The sequence below is a fragment of the Poecilia reticulata genome, linkage group LG17 (genome assembly GCF_000633615.1).
Source record: "Poecilia reticulata strain Guanapo linkage group LG17, Guppy_female_1.0+MT, whole genome shotgun sequence".
NCBI lineage: Eukaryota > Metazoa > Chordata > Actinopteri > Cyprinodontiformes > Poeciliidae > Poecilia > Poecilia reticulata.
In genome coordinates, this window is record NC_024347.1 from 6,928,723 (window position 1) to 6,953,506 (window position 24,784).

Consider the following 24,784-nt stretch of genomic DNA (forward strand, 5'->3'; position numbering starts at 1 on the left):
TCTGCATAATTACTCCGCTCAGTCAGAAACAGCCACTCAGAACTAGCAGTCACCAGCTAGCCGCCATGCTATCAGGAAGTTTTCATTCAGTAACTCTGGATTGTTTATTGTATTGAAACCTGTATTTGCCTTTGAATGTTAAGTTTTATACTTGAATTTTTTGGGGCAATGTTGAGAGGTTTTATTTTGGCTCTTTGCGTTATTTAACTTCTTCAGAGCCTTCATATGTTTTCAGTCTGTTAAAGATAGTATTATCAATAGTACAATTTGCAGAATGCCTGTTTTGTTTAGTTTTCTTCTTGGAAAAAGTTATTAAAAACAAGTTTTTGTCTAAATTAAGGTGAATTCATGGTTCCTTTTTCCACATAATGTAACCGGTAGCGTTTATGATAAAAAAAAAAAAAAATAATTATGTGATTGGTATCGGTGATCGGCCCTCATGGGTGATCGGTATCGGTAGGAAAAAACCTGATCGGCACATCTCTAGTACACATCCAATCATTGGCAACAATGGTAAAGATTCCCCACCACCATATACAAAAAAAAAAAAAAAACAATAGTTAAAACTGGGTTTTAAGTTTGTTCTGGTTTAAGGGGAAATAACATTTATGACAGTGGTTTAAAATCATGCGACATGAATTCAGGCAAAGTCTGTGATTTGGCCAAATCAACAAACACGCCAGGAGGGACGGTATGGGTCGCGTTCTAAGCTAGCCATTTCCAACTTTTGTAAATAGAGCTGCCTATCAGCCGCAGCTAGGTGTGCTGCTTCCACACACAGATTAGCTTGACTAGATCCAGTAGCAGCCATGACTACACTGGCAAAAACAACATGGAAACACAATCACAGCTCTGTTCAATATTCCCTTCTCTTGCTTCCTATATCCGTCAAAAATACTGCAGCTGAAGTATTTTTATTCTTTTATCCTTTTGATGTGTTAAATTATGTAACATTTTATTGCTTTAACAATGAGCATTGGTGTATTTGATTTGGATTTTACACGATAGACCAAGCAGGGTTAGATTATTAAACAATATCCTGAGATTTCACAGAGCTCTGTTCGGAACAACTGCAAACATTAAGGCGATGATAATTCTGGAGGAGTTGCAGAGGTCCACAGTTCAGGTGGGGGAATGTGTCAACAGAAACGTTACGTTCACCATAAATCTGGCAGTGTGGCCATAAAAAGGCATGAGTGAAAAAAGCTGTAAGAAGGTCTTTTCAAAGTGTCCATAGTCATCAACATTGTGATGAGGCTTTTTGACAGACCACACTGACCGGACAACAGTCAAACATCTCCTCAAAACCACTGTGCATTCAGGGTCATCCCCTCTGCCAGCAGCTCACTGTGCCGTGATGAATGTGGAAACTTGCTCAAATTAAGAGCCTTTATGTTTGAATCGCTCCCTGTTGATACAAGCTCTGATAAGACGTTTTCTGACTTACTGACTAGACAAAAATGTGCTTTTTATTGTGACTTCTGTTCAGATCCAAAAGAAGCCAGTCACTGGAACAGACCCAAAAGTCAAACAATAACTGAGCGTGTGACATTGAGGTAAATTCTTGTTTTAAAAAGACCTGGCATTTCTAACAGTCCATCAATAAACCAATCAAAGGAATGTATAAGCACTCTGCTGTCATTACGGTCTGATGATCACAAAACCATGGAAAATGTACAAGTGGGTTACAGGAATGCATTTCATTTTTAACACATCTTAGGACAAGGCTTGAAACCATGGCAGCAAAACATTTCCTGCTAAATGTGCAAGTCAACAAAAGAAGGCAGAACTAAACTTAAACTGAAAAAACAATATTGTTTTAGAGTCTGAGGAGCATCGAACATTCTATAACAAAAGTGAAACAATGTAAGAGGCTCTCAGTACAGTGCATATCAACATGAATGGAAGATAGAAAAATATTTTACCTTGAGTTTTGATGCCAAATGGCGGCAGGTAGTTTTTGATTTTTGTGTGTTGTTTGAAGTTCCGGTCAAGGAACATGGGTGCTTTTCTCACAAACCTGCAAGGAAAAAAAGGAGGAAAACCCCATTACTATAGATATAAACTACAAATAATGACATTTTAAAATACAAACTCAGAAAACCTTAAGAATAATAAGTCTGTTGTGCACCCTCACTAAAGTTTTTTTTTGTTTTATCTGTACAACACGTACAGAGGGGTGTTAATCACAAAAGGTGGGATTCATAAAGTACCAGATAAAATTTCAGTTCAACATACATACAGTCAAGGAATACAGCATTCCTGCACCCATGCAGAATGCTTTTGTGTGAAGCTATGTACAGATGCTTTCATTAATGTTATTTTTGTCAAGCAATATATAAAAGTAGCATTAATCACTACCCCTGAAGTCTCCTGTTTTGGGAACATTAAGGTAAAGGTCTGCAACCTTTACAATCCAAAGAGCAATTTGTACAGTCCAGTTAAATAAAATTCATTTAGAGCTGCTAAAAAAAAAAACATCTGCCAGAAAAGAGCATAGATACATTTTCACATTTTCTTCTATGGAAAATGGTGCAAAGAAAGTGGGCCGTTTCTAATATAAAGACAAGCAAAATACTTCTAAGATAACAATTGTCTTGTACTAAATTTAAACTAGGATACATTATGAATCCCATTATTTTAGAAGCAATATAATCAACTGTTGCCTTTCTGTTATAAATGTAGGGAAACAGATTTAATAAGCAATTAGATTAGTTTTTAGTTTTGGTGTTAGCTGTGATACCATTATATTCAAAATTATGTTGAGATATTCTCATCCTGATTCATTCCCATTATAAAACATGACGCTTATAAACAGAAAAGTACAGCAGGACCTTTGTTGTCTTGCGATAGTGTGGCAGCAAATTCAGAGTACCTTGGACTCAGCCACCAATCCACAACCTTCTTAATCTTAAATTAGACTAGGAGGTAAAATGGTTTTTAACTTCATACAGAAACCAAATCAATTAAAAATAATCTCAGTGAATTTTAAAAGTCCATTTGCCACCAGTGATTTTGATGTTCCAGAACTAACTTCTTCAAGAAAAACCTCTTCCTTACCCCTTGCCTTTATGGCATTTCTTTTTAAACAGTCGCTTCAAAATCAAAAGAATCAATTTCCTCCCAGTTTCGCTTGTGACCCAAATGCTGGACTGTGTGTCACTTCTACAAGTGTGACTTCAAGATGGATGTGTGTTTATGACCTGCTATGAGGACCGGAAGTTTGTCAGAAGAGTGAACAGGAGGGAATATGCTCAAATTTTGTTGTGTTTTTATTCTTGGGTTTACAAACAGAATTTATAGTAGGGATGCATTGAGAAACTGGCTGTTGACCGCAATCAACTGATTGTATGCTTCATTAGTTATGCTTCCATCCAATTGTTAAGTGAAACCTTTAAATGCTGCAAAAGAGAGAAAAAGAGAAAATGCTAATTAGGCATGTTTACATCTACTGGCTGGAGCAAATCAACCAGGCTGTGCAAAGTGTACTTTTGTCAAACGTTGACCCTATGTATGGCTGTAATAAACGAGATGTAAAAGTTGTAATATGACATGAGTCACATATTAGACCAGTAGAGTGTAGAAAAGTAGAGCGTTTCCTTCCTTCTGAGCTGGATGTTTGAACCTCAGAAATTCATCAGACTTTTGTTAGGCACAGACTCATCAGTGCAAAGGAGCGTTGCTATGTCAGAACTTATTCTGTAAATGTGTTTCCATCTCCTCTCACAGCTACTGGCTGAGTGTTTTTTTGTCTTTTAAATCTGTGAACACCCTATACCCGAGAGCTAACGGAAGTTTTAACTTCACCACTCACTGGAGCAAAAGTTGTTACCAAATGAGCCATTTTCATATTCTAAAATATAAATCTAAATTATTTTCTATGAAGGCTTGTCAGGCATTTATTCAGATGGTGACACTTTCAGCAGAAAGATTAACTTATTACAGTAAAGTTCCTCTGCTTTATTCCTCTGAAGGTTTATAAACATCCTAGTCTGAGGTAGACAAGAAAATGTTTGCAATGTTTTGTAAATCTTCCAGTTTACGTCAGCTAAATTGACAGACTACATAGACAAATGTTTCTGGCAGTAAATAGCAGTGCTGAATGTCAATATGAATATATGCATGTTCAAAACCTTTTTAAATTTCGCTGTAATAATTTTAACTGCTTAGAAATATTAGCTAAATTGTATTTTCCTTGTAGTATTACAAACACACACACTGGTGTGATGTCTCTTCTGCTTCTTATATAAAATTCTAGTCATTCATAACAGAAATACAGGACTGCAGAAAGGCCTGCAATGGACCTTCTGAAATCAGAACTTTCTAACTCAGAAGGTTCTGATTCCATTATTTATTTCAGAAGGTTCTGACCTGTCTGGGGAAAAATGGCTTCACAAGAACTCCATAATTACATGTTATAATTGGTGCATATCTACATTTGGTAGATATGCACTACATTTGGTGAAGCTCTAAAAAGTATCCTTTTAGAGCTTCACAGAGCTCTAAAAGGATGATCCATTGGTTTGCGTATGACCGAAGGTATGCAGAGATTGATTAATAGGACTGAAGTGTAGTTCTCTTCTCAGAACCAGACCACCAGCGATGCATTTTTCGAATCCCACTGATGGCCTGATGTCTGGCACTTGGAGTCGTAAATACACACGTTCTCGACAACCTTTAACTTCCAGACAAAACTAACTAGCAGACTTTTGGAACTGGGAAATCGAAAGTAGAGACGGCAAATGTCTCTACCGGAATCCCTGTGTTATAACACTGCGACAGACCAGTGTGATAAACATGGATCTCTGAAACGCAATAACTAAATAAAGGCCGACATTATAGGGAGACCTTCCGGTTAAGTTCAACTTCTTCCCAGCATCGCAGGCAACTTTTGCAATTAATCCCAAACTTTAAAAACGAGGAGAGCATAGCCAGAAAAGGACGAAGCACCCAGATTGGCTTTTACATGTCCTCACATCACCTGACAAGAACACGCACACACACATACACACACACATACATCTGTCCTGCCAAAGCAAAAGGATATTCGTTAAACTTAAGACTTGTGAGGCCAGATGGGGCAATAAATAACAAAGACTTATTATGAGTCACCGAGCCGTGACCAACAGTCAGTCACTGACATCCTGACAATGCAGACGGACAAGGGGCTGCTTGATGTCAAATAAAATGTGAGGGTTCCCAACTCAGACAGAAGGCAGGGATGCATTGTGCTCATTTCCTCTGCAGGGTCCATCTCTCACATGCAATATTTTCATAACCGTGCCACTTGAAGTTCACAGCCAACACTTGATTTAGGGCTCCAACACAAACAGTTTTGGGTGAAGCTGAGGGGAAAGGGAGGCTTTTTAAAATAAATTGGACTCTGCAGGGCAAGGGGCTTCAGAGAAGACAAACAAGGAGGAAGCAGGAGATGATTAGAAGGGGAACCATAAGACCTCAGTGCCAGAGGTTAAGCAGCTTTCTCCAAGCGCTGCACTGTCGGTCACAACCGTTAGGATAGCACGATTGAGAACAGATCAACGTTCAAGAATGATTTTCCTCTCAAACTGGAACAAAAACTAATGAGAAAACATTTAATTGGTTTAGTCCATTAAAAAAAAAATTGCACAAATATAGCCCACACCTAACTCTTCATCTTCTAAGCCTCCACTAGCCAGAACATCAATTCTGCTGATTGACCTGTGTGACCGTAGTGAAGGTAGTAATAATCAGTGGGCTCCAAGCTGTACAGAACTTTGATCAGACATGTGCAGCTGATTAGATGAAGTCATTAACGCGTAGCCGCTCACGTACAGTCAGGTTTGGGGGTCGGGTGAGGGGTGGGGGCTTGCTCTGGGAAGCTTCGTCAACGTTGTCCAAAAACACTTTCTTTTCTAGCAAAAATGAAAGCAAATAACTTTGTGTGGTTTTTATGGCAATATTTAAAACCAAATCATGGTGAAAAACAAGTATCTTTTCCTTTTCAACATATTTTAATCTACAAGAATTATCTTGACTTTACCAAGAAACAGACGTGGATAACACAGCCTGTTTTATTTAACAAAATCTAACTAGGTGTGGAAGAAATTAATGTTGTTTGGATCATTAAATAAAATAAACTTGATCAGCTGCAAAAGTGAATCTATAAACCTCTGTAAAAGCAGGGTTCTTTGGCAGTTTGACTTCTACGAGTCTCATCTTAAAAAGTTTCTACCTTCAAGGGACAATGTTTAAATGTTCTATAAAAAATAAATAAAAACACACAAAATAGGGATAGTGAATTTGTCCCCTAATTAGGTCAGTACTCCTTTGTGATGCCACTGGCTCTTATTCATCAGTGTGGAAAATTGCCCATGCTTGGCTCATAGAATGCTAATAGAACAATGTCCTATAGATCAAGCTGAGATGCTGTACAGAAAATAGACGCCCAAAGGGAATAAAGAAAAAAAAATCAAAAGAACAAATGACATCAGGCTCTGGAGGACTGTGTGGAGCATGTGGGTTGGTTGGGGGAAAGCTTGTGGTGAATCAGGACAGGAAGTTTGTGTCGCCCATAGAGAAGTCTTTAAAGGCTCTACGATATGACAGAGGAAAGATGGGAGACCTTGTGTTTGGGTGACAAATGTTCTATTGTGTGCCAGGGGAATACAAGAACACAGTTGAGTTTTTGTTGTGGGGAAGTAGACGATAAAAACACGATTGATAGTAGGATCAGATTGGACAGGAATGTGGAGGCTTTTCTATGTCGGACGAAAAGGCCTTTAGGCCCGACTGGCTTTGGGGGTGACATCATGCATCTCGGTATGCCCAAGAAGGAGCTCATCTCCTATTAACATCTAGATACAAATCCATAAAGAAATCTTAGGATCTGTCCTTTGTGCAATCTGTTTCATATATAAAAAGAACAGTGATAAAGCAGACTACTCACTTAGGGTAGATGGATGTCATCTTGGCTGCTGCATATCCTGGTTTACACACCCCTTCACTGAGGTTGCCATACTTGTATGCCAACTCCGGTGGCCTATACATTAACAGAACGCAGGGAAACATTCAGACACACCATGATAACTCATTAGCAGTAATAGAAACACATTTAAACCTTCAAAACTGAGCTTGTCAAATACTGTCAAGGAGAGTCAGAGCTGTCGATTGCTTAGGAACTTGAATAAGTCAGTGACAACTTTTCGTCTTATCTGTGTGTGGCGAGACAAAACAGTGAGACCCTTGTTTAAATAATCAAACCAGTGGTGCCAAGTCTAGAACCTCCCGATTACTACTACCATCATTAATAATCTGATGTGCGCTGTGATTTTAGTTCAAATAAACAGGGAGGGGGAAAAAAAAAAAAAAAAGAGACAAGGTCTGAGCTCGTTGTGAGGTCCAAAGTCAGAAATGTCAGCAGAAATGGTTCACCTAGGCCTCATTTGCACATCATTTACAGCTCTTATTTTTTCCTTGACAAGATTTCTATTCTGTTTAAGGTTATTTACAGTTGGAATTTTATTGGAAAATACATAAATCGGTGGGGATGAAATCTTCTAAGCCTCACCCATGCTACTAACCTTAAATAAATGATCCATGTTACAAACTAATTAACAGCTTTTTCATGAATAATAGATTGTTGTGCATCACTATATAATTAATGAGAGTACAGACATAAAGTTACTGTTTTATACAAACTGAACTCATAAAATCCACCTTAAACTGTGTGTTGACAGACTGCTTAGACGGTGTGTGTGTGTGCGTGTGTGTGTGTGTGTGTGTGTGTGTGTGTGTGTGTGTGAGGACAGACGCCTTGAAGGTCAGTAAGTTAAAAGCAGCGTAATGGAGATCTGACCATTGCAGTTTGGAGTGATTAAGTCAAACAAATTCAGAGCACTGTACTCGCATCCACTGATGTGCTGACAAAGTGACAGCAGAATAATGATCTATTAAAACACATCCTCACTGACAAGCAATATGTCACTTCACACAAAATACTAAAATGATTACTCAACCCATTTACTATGAGTTTGCATTTGCCATATTTATGACAATGCATCACATTTTGTCATTAACAAAAAAATTTAATAAAATCATTTCAAGAAATGAATGTACAATGCCTGCCAACAAATATGAAATCACTGCCTTTGGTGTTGAATCAGCTGCATTGGTTTGCAATAGAAACAAAGATGCACTCCCAATTATTTGCACATTTCTGGGGGCGGTGAGCATGCAGAGCCTAAAGGTTTTTTAAAGTGAGGTTCTCTAAAGTTTTATGAAATTACATTCCTTTTACCTTATGGAAAAGTAAATACATCCTCACATCGGTAGAAAGCTAACAAGCTAGCTGTTACTTTGCTGTAGCATTTGGCCTGTTGTGGGTATGCCAGGATCATTTTAGATCCATAACAGACAGATACACCTGGCAGCCTCTGTCAAAGTAACGCAACCGAAACCCTGTATGGCACCACAATCCTGCCAAGAACTCTGACAAGTTGAGAGTTTGCTTGTCAGAGTTTGTTATTATTTAATTTGCACACATTAAGTAATAGCAGCTCATTTATTAACAGAGAGCCCACATTAAGTGGTTATAGAAGTAGATGAATAGAACATATTTATTCATTATTTGTTCCTTTTTTACTCCATGTGTCGTTGCATTATACTGATCACTGCAGCAGAGACTGTTTATTTGGACCCAAATGGGCTGGGAATGCAGTAGAGTAAATCAGCATGTTGGACTTTATTCTTCATCATTAAGATTCTCACATTTTATTATTCTTTTCATATCTATTGTCATTTTCAGGTCACAAAGAAATTAAAGATTGTTTACCTTCTATGATGTTTTGCTTTCTGTCCCTCCTCCCTTTGTTATTAAAGTCCATCAGATAAGAATGTTACATGAAAAAGCTGAATAGATGGATGTTCTACAAACCCAGAAGGCTGGAAAACAGTACATGATTTCTTTTGGTCCCTCCAAGAGTTATGATTCCATTTTTTTTTTTTAAAGCCAGATGTTGAATCACTCATCTCCCATGCAGCACATGGAGAATCCATGAACCTGTTGAATTAATAACCATTTATGAGAACGAAATATACTCACAGTTTCGTTTCCAGCTGCAGCAGAAAGCCCTGCTTATCGTACCCTGCAAAGTGAAGACAAACAAAAAGGTCTATGAGTCTGTGAAGCACATGTGTTTGAAATGGCTCATCTTTGCTGGGGACGTTTTGTGGACATCCATTCTACATTATTTCAACTATCAGCTCAGTAACAGTAGCTTAAACGACATGTGTGGCTTCCACACGGAGAACAATGCAACATATGGAAAAGTAAAAGCATCTGGATTAAGGAATCAACACAAACAAGCAAGGTTAGGCAGAGGCCAGCCAAAAACCATCTGTTGAGATAAAACAATAAATAAAGAAACATTAGAAAAACAGTTTGAGATCACCTATGGGTATCCAGTAGGTGTTTTGAAGAACTGAGGTAGACAGAAGAGCACAGAAACCAGAAGAAAAACATATTGAGGTGAAATGAAAAGTTTAGTTGGATTTGGGAGATTTCAGTGTTCACTGCAGCCTTCCATTGAAAATGATGACAGTTCACATTATTTCTATCAGTGAAATAATGTGATGTCCTTCGCATGTAACAGATGTGACATTAGTCGAAGTAAAACATAGCGCAGAATTACTCCTGAGGGTGTGTCTGTGTGTGAGTCTTGCCTTCAAAGAGAAGATGGCAAACAGAGATGAAGAAAAGGACAATGGGAATGCTTGGCAAGTATTTGAGGAAGAATCGAAGCACTGCCGAGGGAGCGTGGTCGCTGACAACAAGCAAGGTGAGGGCATTTATGTTGAAATTTACACTGAGAAGCATCACACAGCCGTGGTGAAAGACGAGGCAACATGGAAGATATTAAATCACATATAAGAAAAAATGTTTTTTTAGAAAAACTGCTGGCATTTGTTATCAATCGGAAACAGAGGGCAGGGTTGTCTGTCTGATTCATCACCAACTGTGAAACTATTTCAATACAAAGCTTTCACTGACAAAGCTTCCTAATTTCTAATAAAAAACAAACTAGTCTCTGACCACAAATGGGGCTGCGTATCTATTCCAGAGTTTTGTGGGAGTTTGTCATTTCCTTTCTAGCAGAGCACAGAGAGCAAGGAGGTGGAGGCTTTGGCTTGCATGGCAGCACATGTACCTGAGCTTACTATTCGTCCAACGTTGATGTCATTTTTCAGCTCTGAAACAGAAAAGGGTCATTGAGCAGCATTTGAGTTCAGTAAGAAGAGGCAAAATTGGACTTGTAAAAATGAGGCAAACTGCAATTATTCCATATTACAGAACCAAAAGGTGGAGGAGGATAAAGGGTTAGTGGCTTCAGTCCCAGAAAAGTGAATTAGATTTCAGAGTGTCAAACTTATGCAAAGTCTTAGAAGCTCCATTGAGGTGGAAAATTAACTGCAAGAAACCCAATTAGTGCCCATTTGATTGCTATGACAACGGTAAATTATGATGCACCATAAATGAACAAATGAGAGAATGAGAAATTTTAGACAACAAACTGTTGCATTTAAAGTTCAGACAACATGAAAACAAATATTAGAGGATCTTATTAGTCAAGTCACTCGATTGAAAACAGTCACGCAGAATAAATGCTCCCAGTTCCTCTACCTGCAATTCTTTTCACTTCAGCACCTTTAGTCAGCGCTACAGACGTCTCCTCTGCATCTTTCTCTGTAAACAAAAGGGGTTAACACTAGAGTAAGACCATTGGGACTGGACAGCAACCGTCATCTCAACAACCATTGACCAACACCACAGTAATGCAAAGGACTTCAAATGAACAACTTTAGCAAAAACACAGACAGTAGCTTCATAACAACAAATGCAGACAAGGAAAGAAGACACAGTAACAAACAGAAATAATAGGAGTTTTCTAGGTATTGGTGCAGTCTTAAGACCTCTTCAGACAGAATTAGAAACCAATAGCACCACTACGCCACAAATTAGAATGAGCCTGGGATCCTGGGAGTTGGAACAAACCTGTCAGTGCAAAGGCAATACTATGTTGCTCACCAAACAGGTCAATGTGAAGCCCCCAGAACAGAGTTAGACACCTCTGCACTAGAAGATCATGTTGTACTATAAAATTGCTAAGACCACTGACAGTCATAGCAATGTCACTACAACCCATTTTCACGTGGTAAGCTTGTAAACCTTTATTGTTTTCATTTTCAAATGTGGCTGGGTTTATAAAGTCAATGTGAGATCACCTAAGGGTATCGATTGAATGTAACAAGTCGTCTGAAGGTATGTGGTCAAAGCAAACTAGGTACAGGAGGAAGGAGAAAGACTGGGTTTTGCTTGCATGAGCTTAAGACATTTTCTTCCAAATGTTAACAAAGCTGGGACAAACTTTCTTTAAACTGCAAACAGGTGATCTTTGGGAAGAGCATCTAACTTTTCTTTCCAGAAAACAACAAAACTGTTTTGACCATGGAGGCAGACCAAAAACAGCTGGTTATTATTAAGGGGACTGTACTGGTAAAGTGTGTGTACCACATTAAAGTAAGTTGTTATCTCTTAACTGGTAGGTAGTAAAGCAAAGCGACCCTCTAGGATGTTGCAATTTTTGTGGTTGTTGCGGTTGTTTCAAAAAGCTGCTGTCAAAGTTGCACATTTTCTTGAGGTTTACTTTTGCCATAACGTGGTCTTATAAAACCGCTGAAACTGCTACACATAACCTTCCCTTTTCTTCTCTTTTCCTCATCAAGTTCTAATCCCTCCTTACCTGCTTTGGCCTTTTTCCTGATCGGGGCCATTGGTCTGAATGGTCCTCCCTGACTCTTTGTTATTACTGTGACGATAAAGATTTATTTTAAATATGTGGAAAACAACACTGAGCAGAAGTTCTGTAAAGGAATTAAAGAGGATAGAGTGGGTTTATTCCTGGCATTAACTAACTAGCAAGGGGTATAAAACAGGAAACAACAACCTCTGTATTCTGTATTCTTATACTGGCATAGATGAACCAATCATTTAGGTAACATTATCTGCATGCCACAGATAAAGTAACAGCTAAAGAAAAAGCAGGGGACATGCCCCAAGCATACCTCATGTTAGTTACACTCATGACTTTACACAAAATAAGCAAATCCTACAGCACAAAATGGTTTATGAAAAAAAAAAGACACGTTACTGTTTAGCTTTTATTTTGCAGGTTCAGCATTCAAAAATAATGTTTCCCTGTGGTAATACAGGCCAGGTCTTTTTAAGAAACCAATGATGGCATACCTCCATGTGCCTCGCTCTCAAATAAACCTGAGCGCTGTCAAATGTTGTTCCGGTGTGTGTTGCGTAGTCATGTAGTAAAGTTGCAGTGCCACCACTTGGCCTGGCATACCTATTACAACATTTTCAATAGTGCTGCGTCCTGTCCTGCATATGTACATCATTTCTTAATCATCAACAAAAATGTACCATGTGGACAGGGCCCGGGTTGACCAACTGTTGGCCAACACACTGGTGATAGAACCAGTGCTGTTAACAAGGCTCTGAAGGATACTCTTGCCCATTTTTGAATGAATAATAAATACAAATTTGCAATTTTGTGCTAATTTGTGCTAGATTAAACTTGGAAACCATTGTTTAGGAACACATCAGAGAAATCCAACATTAAACCCCTGCGCCGATATTCCCCCCGTTGGTGGTAAACCTGGAGGTAATAGGTGAGGCTTCAGCACCAGCACAGCCTAGCCTCAGCGCCATATCAAGATGTGTTAGCTTCTCATCTGAATCCAAACTCGGCAGCAATCGCACGCCGTTCTCCATGTGTAAAGGGGCGTATGCATTCTGCAGTATTTATTACATAGCTGTTGATGTGAGCAGAGCATTCATGGTCCAATCAAGGTGGTGAGGACAGGAATGAGACAATGCATACAGAGCCAACAAACCACCAATACTACCCAACACTCCACCCAACTACTCCAATAATCTAACACAACAATAATAAAACACAATGATTGTACTTTGGAAGCTTTGGGCATGCTGAAATCCATCGGACTGTGGTGGAGCATCATGCTTCATGGACAGCCCACTGCATTCTTAATGCACTCCAGAAGGCCTCACCAAGATCCTGCAAGGCTCATTTTTATGTTGGCAACATGATCATCATGTGTGAAAGGACCATTTATGTTTTTAAGAATTTGGCAAGGAGTCCAAACTTCAATTTAGTTTCAGTTCATATAACTTCATTAGCTTCACATGAAAGAGCAAAAGCTAATCTGCTAATGAGCTAGCTTCCCCACAAAAAAAAGACAAATATAAACACCCCACTTCAGTCAAAATAACCAAAGAACAGCTGGAATGTCATTTCATCCACATGTCAATGATTAGTCTGGCAACATAAAATCTGAGTGGAAAAAAAAAATCAGCATAGATTTTTGTAAACTATAGACATGTATTCTTTTATAAAAAATTACGATCACCACGTGACCTCCTCCCCGTGAGAGCCCAGGAAGATCCAATTCCCCCCAATTAGTAAACTTCAACGGGTCCGGCTGAAACTGTATAGGTGGATCACTACCTTAGAGAGGAGAAAAGGCGATCCCTGATGTTGAAAACCGAGCTGGGGTCAAGAATATTTATGGCTGGCTCCTTGTGCAGCTGCTGAGCTCAATGCTAATGAGATTCAGAGCAGAGGGCTGGAAAAGCATACGTACTAACGGTAGAGCAATATTAGTGTGACCTACGACAGATTGCCTCAACAACTGGTCTAGACTTGAAGTAAACTTTTTCAAAAGGTTATGTTTTTCTGATTAATGGGAACAGGCATTTATATTTTCCCTACTGTACAGTGTCTCAAGTTTAAATACAATAAATCACATAAGAAAGGCTGCCTCTAAAGGACACTGCTGTGGAAAGACTAGCTTTTATGTTTTTTGGGGTTTTTTTTTTTTTTTTTTTTTTTTACTTGTTTCCATTTCCTCAGAAAAATCCCTAAATGTGTTTTTTAACAACAATAAAAGGAAAATGTTAAATAAATTGTTGTGGTAAAACAGCTGTAAACATCCATATCAATAAACAGATTGTTTAAGGCTCAAGCTCATGTCAAGCTCATTTTAATTTTGGGCCAAATCAACATTATGAATGAAAGGGCAGGTTATGCCACAATGCACAAAAAATATAAAACCCATTAAAAACTCTTCAAATAAATGTATCTGCATTTGATAAGTGCTTTTTAAAATTAAATATGGACCATGTTTTTACTGATCAGTCCCACCAGGATTTCACAGTTTTTTGTTTTTTCTTTGTAATCAAAATCGCTGATTTTGTGTAGCTAATTTAGAAATATTTGCAAGAAATTTTGCTATATTTATCTTACATCATGTATTATAGTAAATGTGACTTTTTGTTGCTTGCTGTTTCAATCATGGGCTACATCAGAGGTTCCCAAACTGTGGGGCGCGCCTACCGGGGGGGAGCGGTATGGATGAATGAAAAAAATAAAAATAAAAAACACACAACAATGAGGTGGGGGGGTGTTGAGTGGATGGAAGAGTATAACAGGGAGTCTCAAAGGATCTCTCCCTACTGTAATTGATAGGGGGGGCCCAGAAACCAGAAAAAGTTTGGGAACCACTGGGCATAAAGTAAGGCTGAGTATGAAATACTGCCACCTGCAGGTGGGAGTTAGTCACTTAAATTCAATATTTTTGACCCCATCCATCCATTTTCTTTACACTCTTGTCCCTCAGTGGGGTCGGGAGGGTTGCTGGTGCCTATCTCCAGCTAACATTCCGGGCGAGAGGCGGGGTCACCCTGGACAGGTCGCCAGTCTGTCGCAGAGCATCACAGCCATGCACACACACACTCACACCTAGGGACAATTTGGAGAGGCCAATCAACCTGACAGTCATGTTTTTGGACTGTGGGAGGAAACCGGAGTACCCGGCGAAAACCCACGAATGCACAGGGAGAACATGCAAACTCCATGCAGAAAGACCGGGGCCGGGAATCGAACCCAGAACCTTCTTGCTGCAAGGCAACAGCTCTACCAACTGCGCCACTGTGCAGCCGTATATTTTTGACCCATTCTAGTGAAAAATTTTAAATGAACTCACAATTATGAAAAATTGCCTCAAAATTGTTGGTTTTGTGGAAATTTCACAAAAAGTGGAGGTTCTATTTCTGTGTGCCTCTGGAGTCTAGAGGGCTGCATAATAAGCATGTGGCCCCAGGTCTTGAGTAGTTCATACATGCATGACCATCACTGTGCTAATCTAGAGAAGGTACTTTTTTTTATGCTTTTTAGCATCCGTCACAAAAATGATATAACTGGGAAGCTGTAGCCATCAGTCAAAAAAAATAAATAAATAAATAAAAAAAAATCCAGTGAGCCAGACGCCTTCATCGCCACGAGATGCCGATTCTGCATCAAGCCTTCAAGGCACACAAAATTTTACAAAAAAATCTCAAGCATTTCATCACTTCCAAAAGGGTAATTAAATTATGATGTTATTCAAACTACATGATCATTTAAAGTTTCTTCAATCAAAGTTTCTTCAATGAGTTGTTGTTGAAGCTAGGGACTGCAGACAGGAGGGCTCTCCTGTAGCATCCTGTCTTATAGCGACTTTAAAGACGCCTCTGACTGAAGACACTGGTGGTGTTGCTATGTTGTGAAGAAGATCATCATTCACCACCAGAACAATTACGTTCTGGTGATGAATGATCACCGGAACATCACTGGTTCTGGACCACCAGAACCAGTGACCACCAGAACCATTGATCACTGGTTCTTCTTCTGATAAAGAAGAGCCAGCCTTCTTTATCAGATTGTTTAGTTTCCTTAAGTTCCTGGTTCTGGTGCTGCTGATAATGGCAGAAGACATTACACTCTCCACAACAGACTTGGAGAAGATCTGCAGCATCTTACTGAAAACACTGTAAAACTAAGGCTCTTCAAGATGTAAAGTCCGCTCTGACAACTTTGCTGTTGTGGAAGTCTGTTGTGCTGTCCAGGTGTTTATGGAGACATCAATACTCCACCACTTCCACATCTTCTCCCACGACGGAAACAGGGTTTGTGAATTTCAAGACAAACAGGAAAAGTTCAGTCATCTCCTTCATTTTGTTCACACTGCAGATGAGATGATCACATCCTCACAAAAGCGGTCCACCAGATCTCTGACCTCTGTTTTTTATCTGCATCTCAACAATACAATAGGACAATAAACAGTTTGGCCATGTTTAAACACAGCTCTACCAAAAAAATGCACAAATGCGCATTTACTATTAAAGGGGCAGTAGTACATAAAACCCTGAGGTTTACATCATGTTATAATGTTATTTCCTCATCAAAAACAAACCTGGAGTGTTGCCTCGATTCTTTCATGCATATTTGACTGTAAAACGCCTGGGTGGACCTAGTACCAGCTATGAGACAGCTCCTCCTCGGAGATGCAGTTTCCACGTCTCTGAGCTTCTGTCACAGAAAGCACTACTCCTCCTCACAGCCCCTTCAGCCTAAAAGAAAAACTAAAAAAGTGGGTACAGCCAGTGTTCCACCACCAGGACGAAAACCACACTGCTCTTCCCGAATCCGAGGTTCAACTATCCGATGGACCCTCCTCTCCAGGACCCCTGAATAGACCTTACCAGGGAGGCTTAAGTTAACAGTTGTACAACACTGACAACAAACTAGGTTGTATAACACTGACAACAAGCTAGATAATATTAATGTTATTTTCTTTTAATAGAAATGCCTTATTCAGAATATCTCATATTTTATGAGCAAAGAACACTTCTTACTACTGTTAATGTTCATTAGGTCTGTTGCAATAAGCAGTAAATCAGTTAATCGCATGAAGAATTAAAATGAGCTCAGTAATTTCCATTTGCACGATTTAGCGTTTCTCTCACTCATTCTACCAAAGACTGAATGACAAAAGTCTCCAGTTTGGTGTTTTGGTTTCACCTAGTACCTTTTTTTGAAGGACAAGTTTTTTTATAGAAACTTACCAATTCATTTTATTTGTTTGTTTCTGTATGTTTATTTTGGATATTTAAAATGTCTTCCAGTTCCAGTGCTAAATGTTCATTAGAATTTAAAGTTTATTGATCTTTGAGAATGTGTTCTTGCCTTATGACATTACCATTAGATTCCTTGGAAATGGTCTCAAAGCAATATATAATTTATTGCAATAACTTCTAAGACAATTTATCATCCAGCAAAATGTGTTATTGTGACAGGCCTTCATATTCTCATTGCTTGTATAAACTGCCAATGACAATCATATTCTGGTGCCTTTATTGTTTACCATGCTTGTCTTATATAGCGGGACTTGACAAATCTCATTGAGAGCTGATGAGTTTACCGTTAAATTGCTTTAATATCGCTAGTAAGTAATATTCAATGTTTGGGCTATTTTCTCTCATCGTTTATCGCTCACCCACATTCAATGCTTATGGGTTATCAAAACGAATCTCATTCACTAAGGTCAATTTAGTAGCATAACTTATTTTATCATGCTGTGATAAACAGTTGTACAACACTGACAACAAGCTAGATAATGTTAAAACAGTGAGATAAATATGGGTAACCATGGTAACAAGTGAGCATTTAAAGGCCAGCCCAGCTCTTGCTGCAACCAACTCACGCACATATCTGCTATGTTTACAAACAAATAATCAAAGGAGATAAATAGCCAAATATTTTTGACAAATATTAAAATTCTATGACTGAATTCCACATAAAGTTTATTTTGACAAAGAGCTGGTATGAGGTTCAAATTAAAGTCTTGTATTGATCCAGGGTTTAATCGAAGGTGGTCTCCTTGGAACTATTACAAAAGAAAAACTAAAAAAGTGGGTACAGATGCCCATTTTATGGTGCCCTTTACAAGGTAATAAGCTCCTGCAATCTCAACAGATAAGTTCCAGCATTTTTGTTGTTGTTTACTCCATTATTCTGGGACTTCTCAACTTATTTTGCATGCAGTTGAACTTTTCTGTTTTGCATTCAGCAGCTATCTAATGGCTGAGATGTAGTCTACAGAAAAAGTTACATGAAAAACAGAAATAAAAATAAATAAGGGATGCACAATGATGCAGTTGGTAGCACTGTTGCCTGGCAGTAAGAAGCTCCTGGGTTTGAATCCCAGCCTGGTTTTTGGGTTTTTTTGCATGTTCTCCCTGTGCATGTGTGGGTTTTTCTGGGTACTCCGGCTTCCTCCCACAATCCAAAAACATGACTGTCAGGTTGATTGGTCTCTCTAAATTCTCCTTTGATGCGGGTGGGTGCATGCATGATTATTTACATGACTTTGACGGACAGGCGATCGATCTCTAACCCGTTGACTGCTGGGATAGGCACCAGCATCCTTGGCAGCCCCACTATGGTTGTAAGATAATAGATGGGCGGAAAAATAAATAATAAAAAATAGAAAAGAAGTCATATGTTATTTAAAATATATAGAAGAAAAAGCTGTCCCACCAAAACAATGTTAAAAAAAATTTATGTTGGCTGACTTTAGTTTTTTAGAATAACTCAATTGTTAAAAATTACCTGATGTGAAACAAAATTCAACCAGAAACGCATACAGGATGACCTTCTACATGGAAGGATGTATCAAAATATGATCTGCTTTGTTTCTGACTATAATGTTTCTTCACATAATGATGTCTGCAGCAGGTCAAGCCAATAAAGTTACAGAGCAATCTTCTAGCTCCCTCTATTGGACTGAAGAAGGAACACCACCAAGGTTTGTAAAAAAAAAAAAAGTAAATAAAAACCTTTCAAAACTAATCAAATTACAAGGCAACAAAGGCTTCTGGAAGCTGCCTGACTACAGAGGTTTCCACTGGAATAGAACATGACGCTGCATGTCTGGGAATAATTAGAGCACAGAGAACTTACAGGTAAATTTGACCAAAACATCTACAGCTTGGGGAGTTTTTGGGACCAAAGAGCAAAGAAACCTCAACAATTTCTAAAGAATCCATAACAATTCAATGAGAAGGTCAGAAAACAGTACATAGGTCTGCTGTTACCTACAGCAAGCCTGGTCTATCGACTTATGTTTAGCCATGTAGGATAAAAATAAAACCTCACTAATGTTTCCCATTTGTCTAATCCAAACTTTAACAGCATCAAAAAAAGGCAGCAAACATCTCATTGTTCCATAAGTTGTCTGGCTAATGTTTTTTAGAAAGAATGTTGTTTTCTGAAGTTGTGCTTCATATTTCAACCTGCTTTTCCTCTACAATAAAGCCAAGAGTGGCAGTTTATATTTAGTCTGGACATGATGCACCTAAAGATTCTAAATGCACTGGGAAATCAGCCAAACTGACCAAACCTCATCTGATTAAATATTTAGAAACTACTCTTTTGTCGATAGTAAATATTTCACCATACTGAAGTTTAGAGCGTAGTTTAATTAGAATTTGTGAAAGTTTCACAATCCTAAAGCTGCTACTGTGCTGAGCTGTAAAATATTGGCAAACCAATCTGAAAATCTGTTATGTTCAATTACTAATTTATTTTGTAACATAAGAATAGAACAAGCTTGTCTACTGTTAACTGCCAATGATTCACCAACAGGACAGCGTTCCACTGAGGGAACCTGATGTGTGAACCAGCTTCATAAAACAGGAGTTTAGTGATGAAAAATCAAGAACATTTTTAAACTGCTTTACTAGCAGTTAGAGTTCTCATGACGAACATCAGTTGTTTAAACTCTAGCATAAAATTATGAAATGTGGCGTAATCTAAACAGACTTCCTGTTATCCTTGTAACACCTGCGTAAAACTGTTTTTTATGCAATGGTTAGCATAATTTTCACTGCTCTAAATGTGAAAAAAAAACCTAATAGTTGACTTGTCTTTTTTTCCTCACAATACTCAAGACACAAGACACTATTAATAGGTCCATTTACCAATACCTATATTGGTAAATGGACCAGGTACCGGCGTTAGTTACTTCTAAAGGCAAGACATACTCCAGACTGATACCACCATCTGCTGGATTTTCCTCTTTGGCTGCAACTCAAAGGCTAAACCACATTTCATACCAAGTGGCTGTGGTAATACCACCTGGTTATTAGCACAATAGGTTAAGTTATTAGCAGATCCTTTGGGGGAAAAAAATAAAAAATATTAGAAGAGGGGAGAAGTTAGATGGCAGGAGGGGGTAAAATGTCCATAGTGTGATTTTAGCTAAATCCAGTTTCTCTTTATTTCAGTGTTAATGTGTCACAAAACTTTGCCCACAAATTGTTGTTTAAAAAGCAACAATCTGTGGTGTTTCAGCAGGAAGGGGAAGCCTTTCCATACAGTTTAACGGCAGTTACATTAATAACGGTGACTATGCCAGAGTGAAAATCTGCGAATGTCATCTCCACCTTCTTTCAGAAGGAGTGGATGTCAGTATCTGTCAGTGTAGAAAGTGAGTAACATGCACATAGCTTTAACACAGGCCTTCTGGGTAAATCTGATTACAATCCTCTCAAAGCAACATCCACAGCTCTGACCAGCTGAAAGAAAGAAAACCTACACTGTGTTTGAGACATTTAACAAGACACCCCAAGCTTTTGTGAAACAGAACAAGTGATTGCACACATCAAAACAGACACTCACACTCAAACAGACGGTGCAAAGTTTTACAAAAAAATTACAAAGAAAGATGGGTGAATTTGTGAGTATTAACGTTCAATGTTAGATTGAAGGAGCGACTTACGAGGCTTCTGTCCCCATACGTATAGATGTAGCTTCCAAGAAGAGTAGTAAATAAAGCCCAGCACCAGCAAGGCACACAGGATAAACAGCAGCTTGTGTGTGGGCTTCATGGTCTAAGGTCATTCACATGGCACCATCAAGGTCATCACCTGTACTGACAAGCAGAAAAGAAACGAGTTTTAATAGCAGACATCAGCAATGGGAAGACAAAAACACGCACAATGCCAACGACTGCAGGGCAGATGTAGAGAAAAAGTGAAAACACAAAAAAACTGCTGATACAGTTATTTCAGATACTATCAAGGTAAGGAAATATACCATCACCTACCTAAAATTATGGCCAAAGTCCTTTTCTTGTCAAAAAATATATATTTTAGGAAGGTGAGGATATTATGATAAGTTTATTATGTAAGAATACCTACAATATCACTGCTTCCTGAAACAGTAGAAATGGTGGGAGAGGATTACTTGCATACATACGTGAATGGTAATCTTAGAGGTAACTGAATCAAACAGTATAAAATATCAACTCTGACATGGACACTGAACTAAATGCATCTTGCTGACAGCAGGTAGAGTTAGAGGTAGGACACTGTGGAGCGCACCTGGTTCAAAAACGGATTTAAAACTTTGGCTGAAGTGGCGCATTTAACAAGCCAACAGTAGATACAGAAGAGAGAAAACTAAAGAGAACGTTAAGTTGAGCTAATCTTGTCATTGCTTAAATGGAGGAACAGACCGTCTACCTTGTTACAGAAAGTAATAAGTGAGCTAGGATCTTTTCAACCACATATTATAAAAGATTTACGCTTGACACACCCTGCTGTAACAACAAGCAACAAAGGACGTTGCACTGCATACTCAAATTGTGATCTAGAAACAAAAGCAGTAAAATCTTAAAATTACATGCCAGGATTAATTCGGCCTGGGACCTCTAATTAAAACGAATTAGTAAGACCGGATCAGGCTCAGACACAATGTCTCCGTCTGGATCCGGTTGGATTGTTTTATGTCTGAATTTTTGTAACTTTTAAACATTCAACACCAAAATGTTACATGTGGACCGCTGCTGGACTGCCCTAACGCACCAACCAGAGGGCTCAGCAGATTTCTGGGAGAGACCCTGTCATTGTTCTGTCAGTGGTTTTTAATCACTGCAGAGAAAAAAAATAGATGCGTTTATCTGTGTGATGGGATCTGGATTCTCGGTTCAATTTGCGAAATATTAAGTAAACCACATGAAAATTATATGCAACTGAATAGCCAATGCCAATATTATTAGAAAATTGACAGGTTAAAATAAGACACTACATTTTTGAGGCCTTCAGTCAAAATGACAGACAACAGTCTAGTGATGAAGAATACTTCCCATCCCTAAGAATATAATGTTTCCAATCTCTGAAGTCTGTTTCTATAAATTCAAAATTCAGACAGTGATGGGTGGAAAAATAAAGTCTATGCAAAGGAAGCAATTTGCTGCCTGTGCAAACAAAAATATTTTGGAGTGCAACTGAGAGTGATTCTGAAATCTCTAAAAACCCTGTCCTGATTCCTGCCCTATTTCTCCGTGCAACATTTTTTTCTCAGCAAGTTATAATTTCTCCTTAACTGATAAAAGCCTGCATCATCATCCCAGCTGCTGGCCTCTGGCATCATGTCTACACTGAATTAGACATGATTCAGTGTCAAAATAGACAAAGAAATAATTAAAACAAATAATTATTTGTCTATTGTGACAAATAATTATTTTAATATATGTGAAACACAAAAGTGAACACAACTTCTATACAGCAAGAAAAGAGGATTGGGTTTATTTGTGGTTTCAAATAACAAGCAAGGGATGCATCATAGGCAGAGGAGCACAGAAAAGTCAAAACTTGTACTCAAGAGTAGCTCTACTTCAATTTTTACTTAATTTCTTGGAAAGCTATTTTTTACTCAAGAGTAAAACAACTATTTGGTATAAATAGGCCTGTCTGCACTCTTTTAGTTGAATGCAGTATTCATTTCCACTTTGGCTTTATGTTGTTTAGTTTTTATTCAAGTACGTTTTTTGTTAATGGAGACTGAAAATCCATTTTATTTTTGCTTTTGGTTGTGTTGTTTATTTAGTTGATCAGTTCCAGTGTTATGTGTTCTTTTGAAAATAAAGTGCATCTATCTATGGCAGGAAATAGCATGCATTATTATGTCATTTCAGTTAAATCGATGTCAAAAGGTGTTGAAACAATATTATCGTTTATCGCAATACTTTTTTAGACAATTAATCGCTCAGCAAAATTTGTTATCGTGACAGGCCTAAATATGTATTTGAAAACCGTTTGAAGAGTATGAGAGGGCCATTTGTCATCTCAAATAGTCTCGCGATTCATATCTCTATCTCACTCACAGTAATAACAGCGATGAGAGAAAAATGGTGTGCGCTGAGCACCTAAATTTTTCAGAAATGTATGGAAAACACTTGAGAGAGTCAGATTACCCTGTCCCATGACTTTGCACTAAAGAACCTTGAAACAAAAAAATAAGCCTTAGAGAAATTTCGAAAACATTTTACGGGAGCAGGCATGCGTATCAATGTCATGACTGACTTTGATACTGATAGAGCGATACCTGTGGCGGCAATTTAAAAATTATTTTGGGGTCAGAAATTCACTCTTTTTCTCACTCTAGCGGAGGGGCAGTTGGTTTCAGTTACACTCTATTTTTATGAAAAATCAAAAAGTTTGGGTCGCTTGGAGAAAAGTTGTTGACAAACCGTAACTGGTATTGACGTACCGTCATCACTTTAGAAGAGATCACGGACATATCTACAAACTGAAATTTGAATGGCATTTCTACGTCAATTTATGACGACACAGAAATTCCTCAAAATAGGGTATTTTAAGTTTTTTATTTTTCCTTGCTCCATTGACTTTAATGGGATTTTGGGGTGTCGTTTTTTTCGCAAATTACGTCGCCATGGTAACTCCGAATCCCAATAAAAATAATAGCTCCCTTCTCGAGATCAAGCCACATGTTTTGATACTTTTGTGGGGATGCACGCAGCGGTACGAGCCGCATTAACGGTGACGGAATAAAAATAAAGAAAGAAACGTTCTATTAGGTGTAGAACAATAGGTGCCTGCCATGCATTAGACGGGAGGCAGTGACTGCCTTGCGGGCCCCAATAAATATTTTTATCCCTCCGTCAGACTTTGCTTCAGATGAAGTTCTACACTAAATTGAATTAAACATGAACAGAACTCACATAGCGATCACCACAGACATCACCTGCAGACCCATCCCACCATATGACCACAGGGCCTTAATCGTTTATACGATTAAATCGAGTAAGTAAATTTAAAAATATATATATGTAAAATATTGGTAAATTCTGCCATAGCAGCAGTATCAATACTGACCGAAATTTCCATATCTGTGCATTTCTAATTACTTTTATGTAGCTTAGAAAATTAACCTGCAACAAAAAAAGCAAGTTTTTTTATTTCAACCTGGACAAAAATTACACAAAAATCTGAAATTTCATTAAATAAAAAAATAATAATAAGCAGCAGGCTGACAAAGAAACTTAAAAAAATAATAGATTTATATTTAATATTGTTGCACAGCAGAGCAACAATATTGATGTTGATAAGATCAGCTCCAAAATAACAACGCTTCTCAACCTGGACAGGTCTGCTGTTGAAAATAAGATGCCAACACTCACAAATGACTAAATCAAATCCAGCACATCTGGTCTGAGCCAACGCCTCTGGAAGCTGTTAGAAAAATACACTCAGAAATTGGGCTTCAAACTTTGCAACTTTTTTTCTTTTTTGGATGCACTCACATGTGAGAGTCTGCATTCTCTCACATGAAGATCAAATCGAAGAACAGATCCATTATGACTGAAACACCTGCTGCTCTAAGACTTGCAACTAGCTCCTCCTGCTCCCACTATGAGCAGGAAGACATAATTGCTTTTTCAGGATTAGCCACCAGAAAAATGACAGCCCTGACTGAAAAACAATAACCCAGACCCCTATTACCATTACATAACTTTAAATCATCAGTGAGTC

At 38.3% G+C, this 24,784-nt stretch overlaps 1 protein-coding gene across 13 annotated transcripts in view; it reads right to left on the reverse strand.

The window, feature by feature from the left end:
* The window catches only part of st3gal3b (ST3 beta-galactoside alpha-2,3-sialyltransferase 3b), a 60,543-nt gene that overhangs the window by 33,552 nt on the left and 2,207 nt on the right, over nucleotides 1-24,784 (reverse strand). For 4 of the 13 annotated variants that reach the window (XM_008433397.1, XM_008433401.2, XM_008433394.2 and 1 more), the window contains exons 2-8: nucleotides 20,728-20,875; nucleotides 11,781-11,846; nucleotides 10,661-10,723; nucleotides 10,188-10,229; nucleotides 9,083-9,125; nucleotides 6,929-7,021; nucleotides 1,926-2,020 (exon numbers count right to left, since the gene is read on the reverse strand). In XM_008433397.1, coding sequence (XP_008431619.1) covers nucleotides 1,926-2,020; nucleotides 6,929-7,021; nucleotides 9,083-9,125; nucleotides 10,188-10,229; nucleotides 10,661-10,723; nucleotides 11,781-11,846; nucleotides 20,728-20,836 — 511 coding nt within the window. In that variant the 5' untranslated portion in view covers nucleotides 20,837-20,875. Of the gene's footprint in view, nucleotides 1-1,925; nucleotides 2,021-6,928; nucleotides 7,022-9,082; nucleotides 9,126-10,187; nucleotides 10,230-10,660; nucleotides 10,724-11,780; nucleotides 11,847-20,727; nucleotides 20,881-24,784 lie in introns of all 13 variants that reach the window. The other 9 variants (XM_008433396.1, XM_008433395.2, XM_008433402.2 and 6 more) reach the window with 6 other exon arrangements.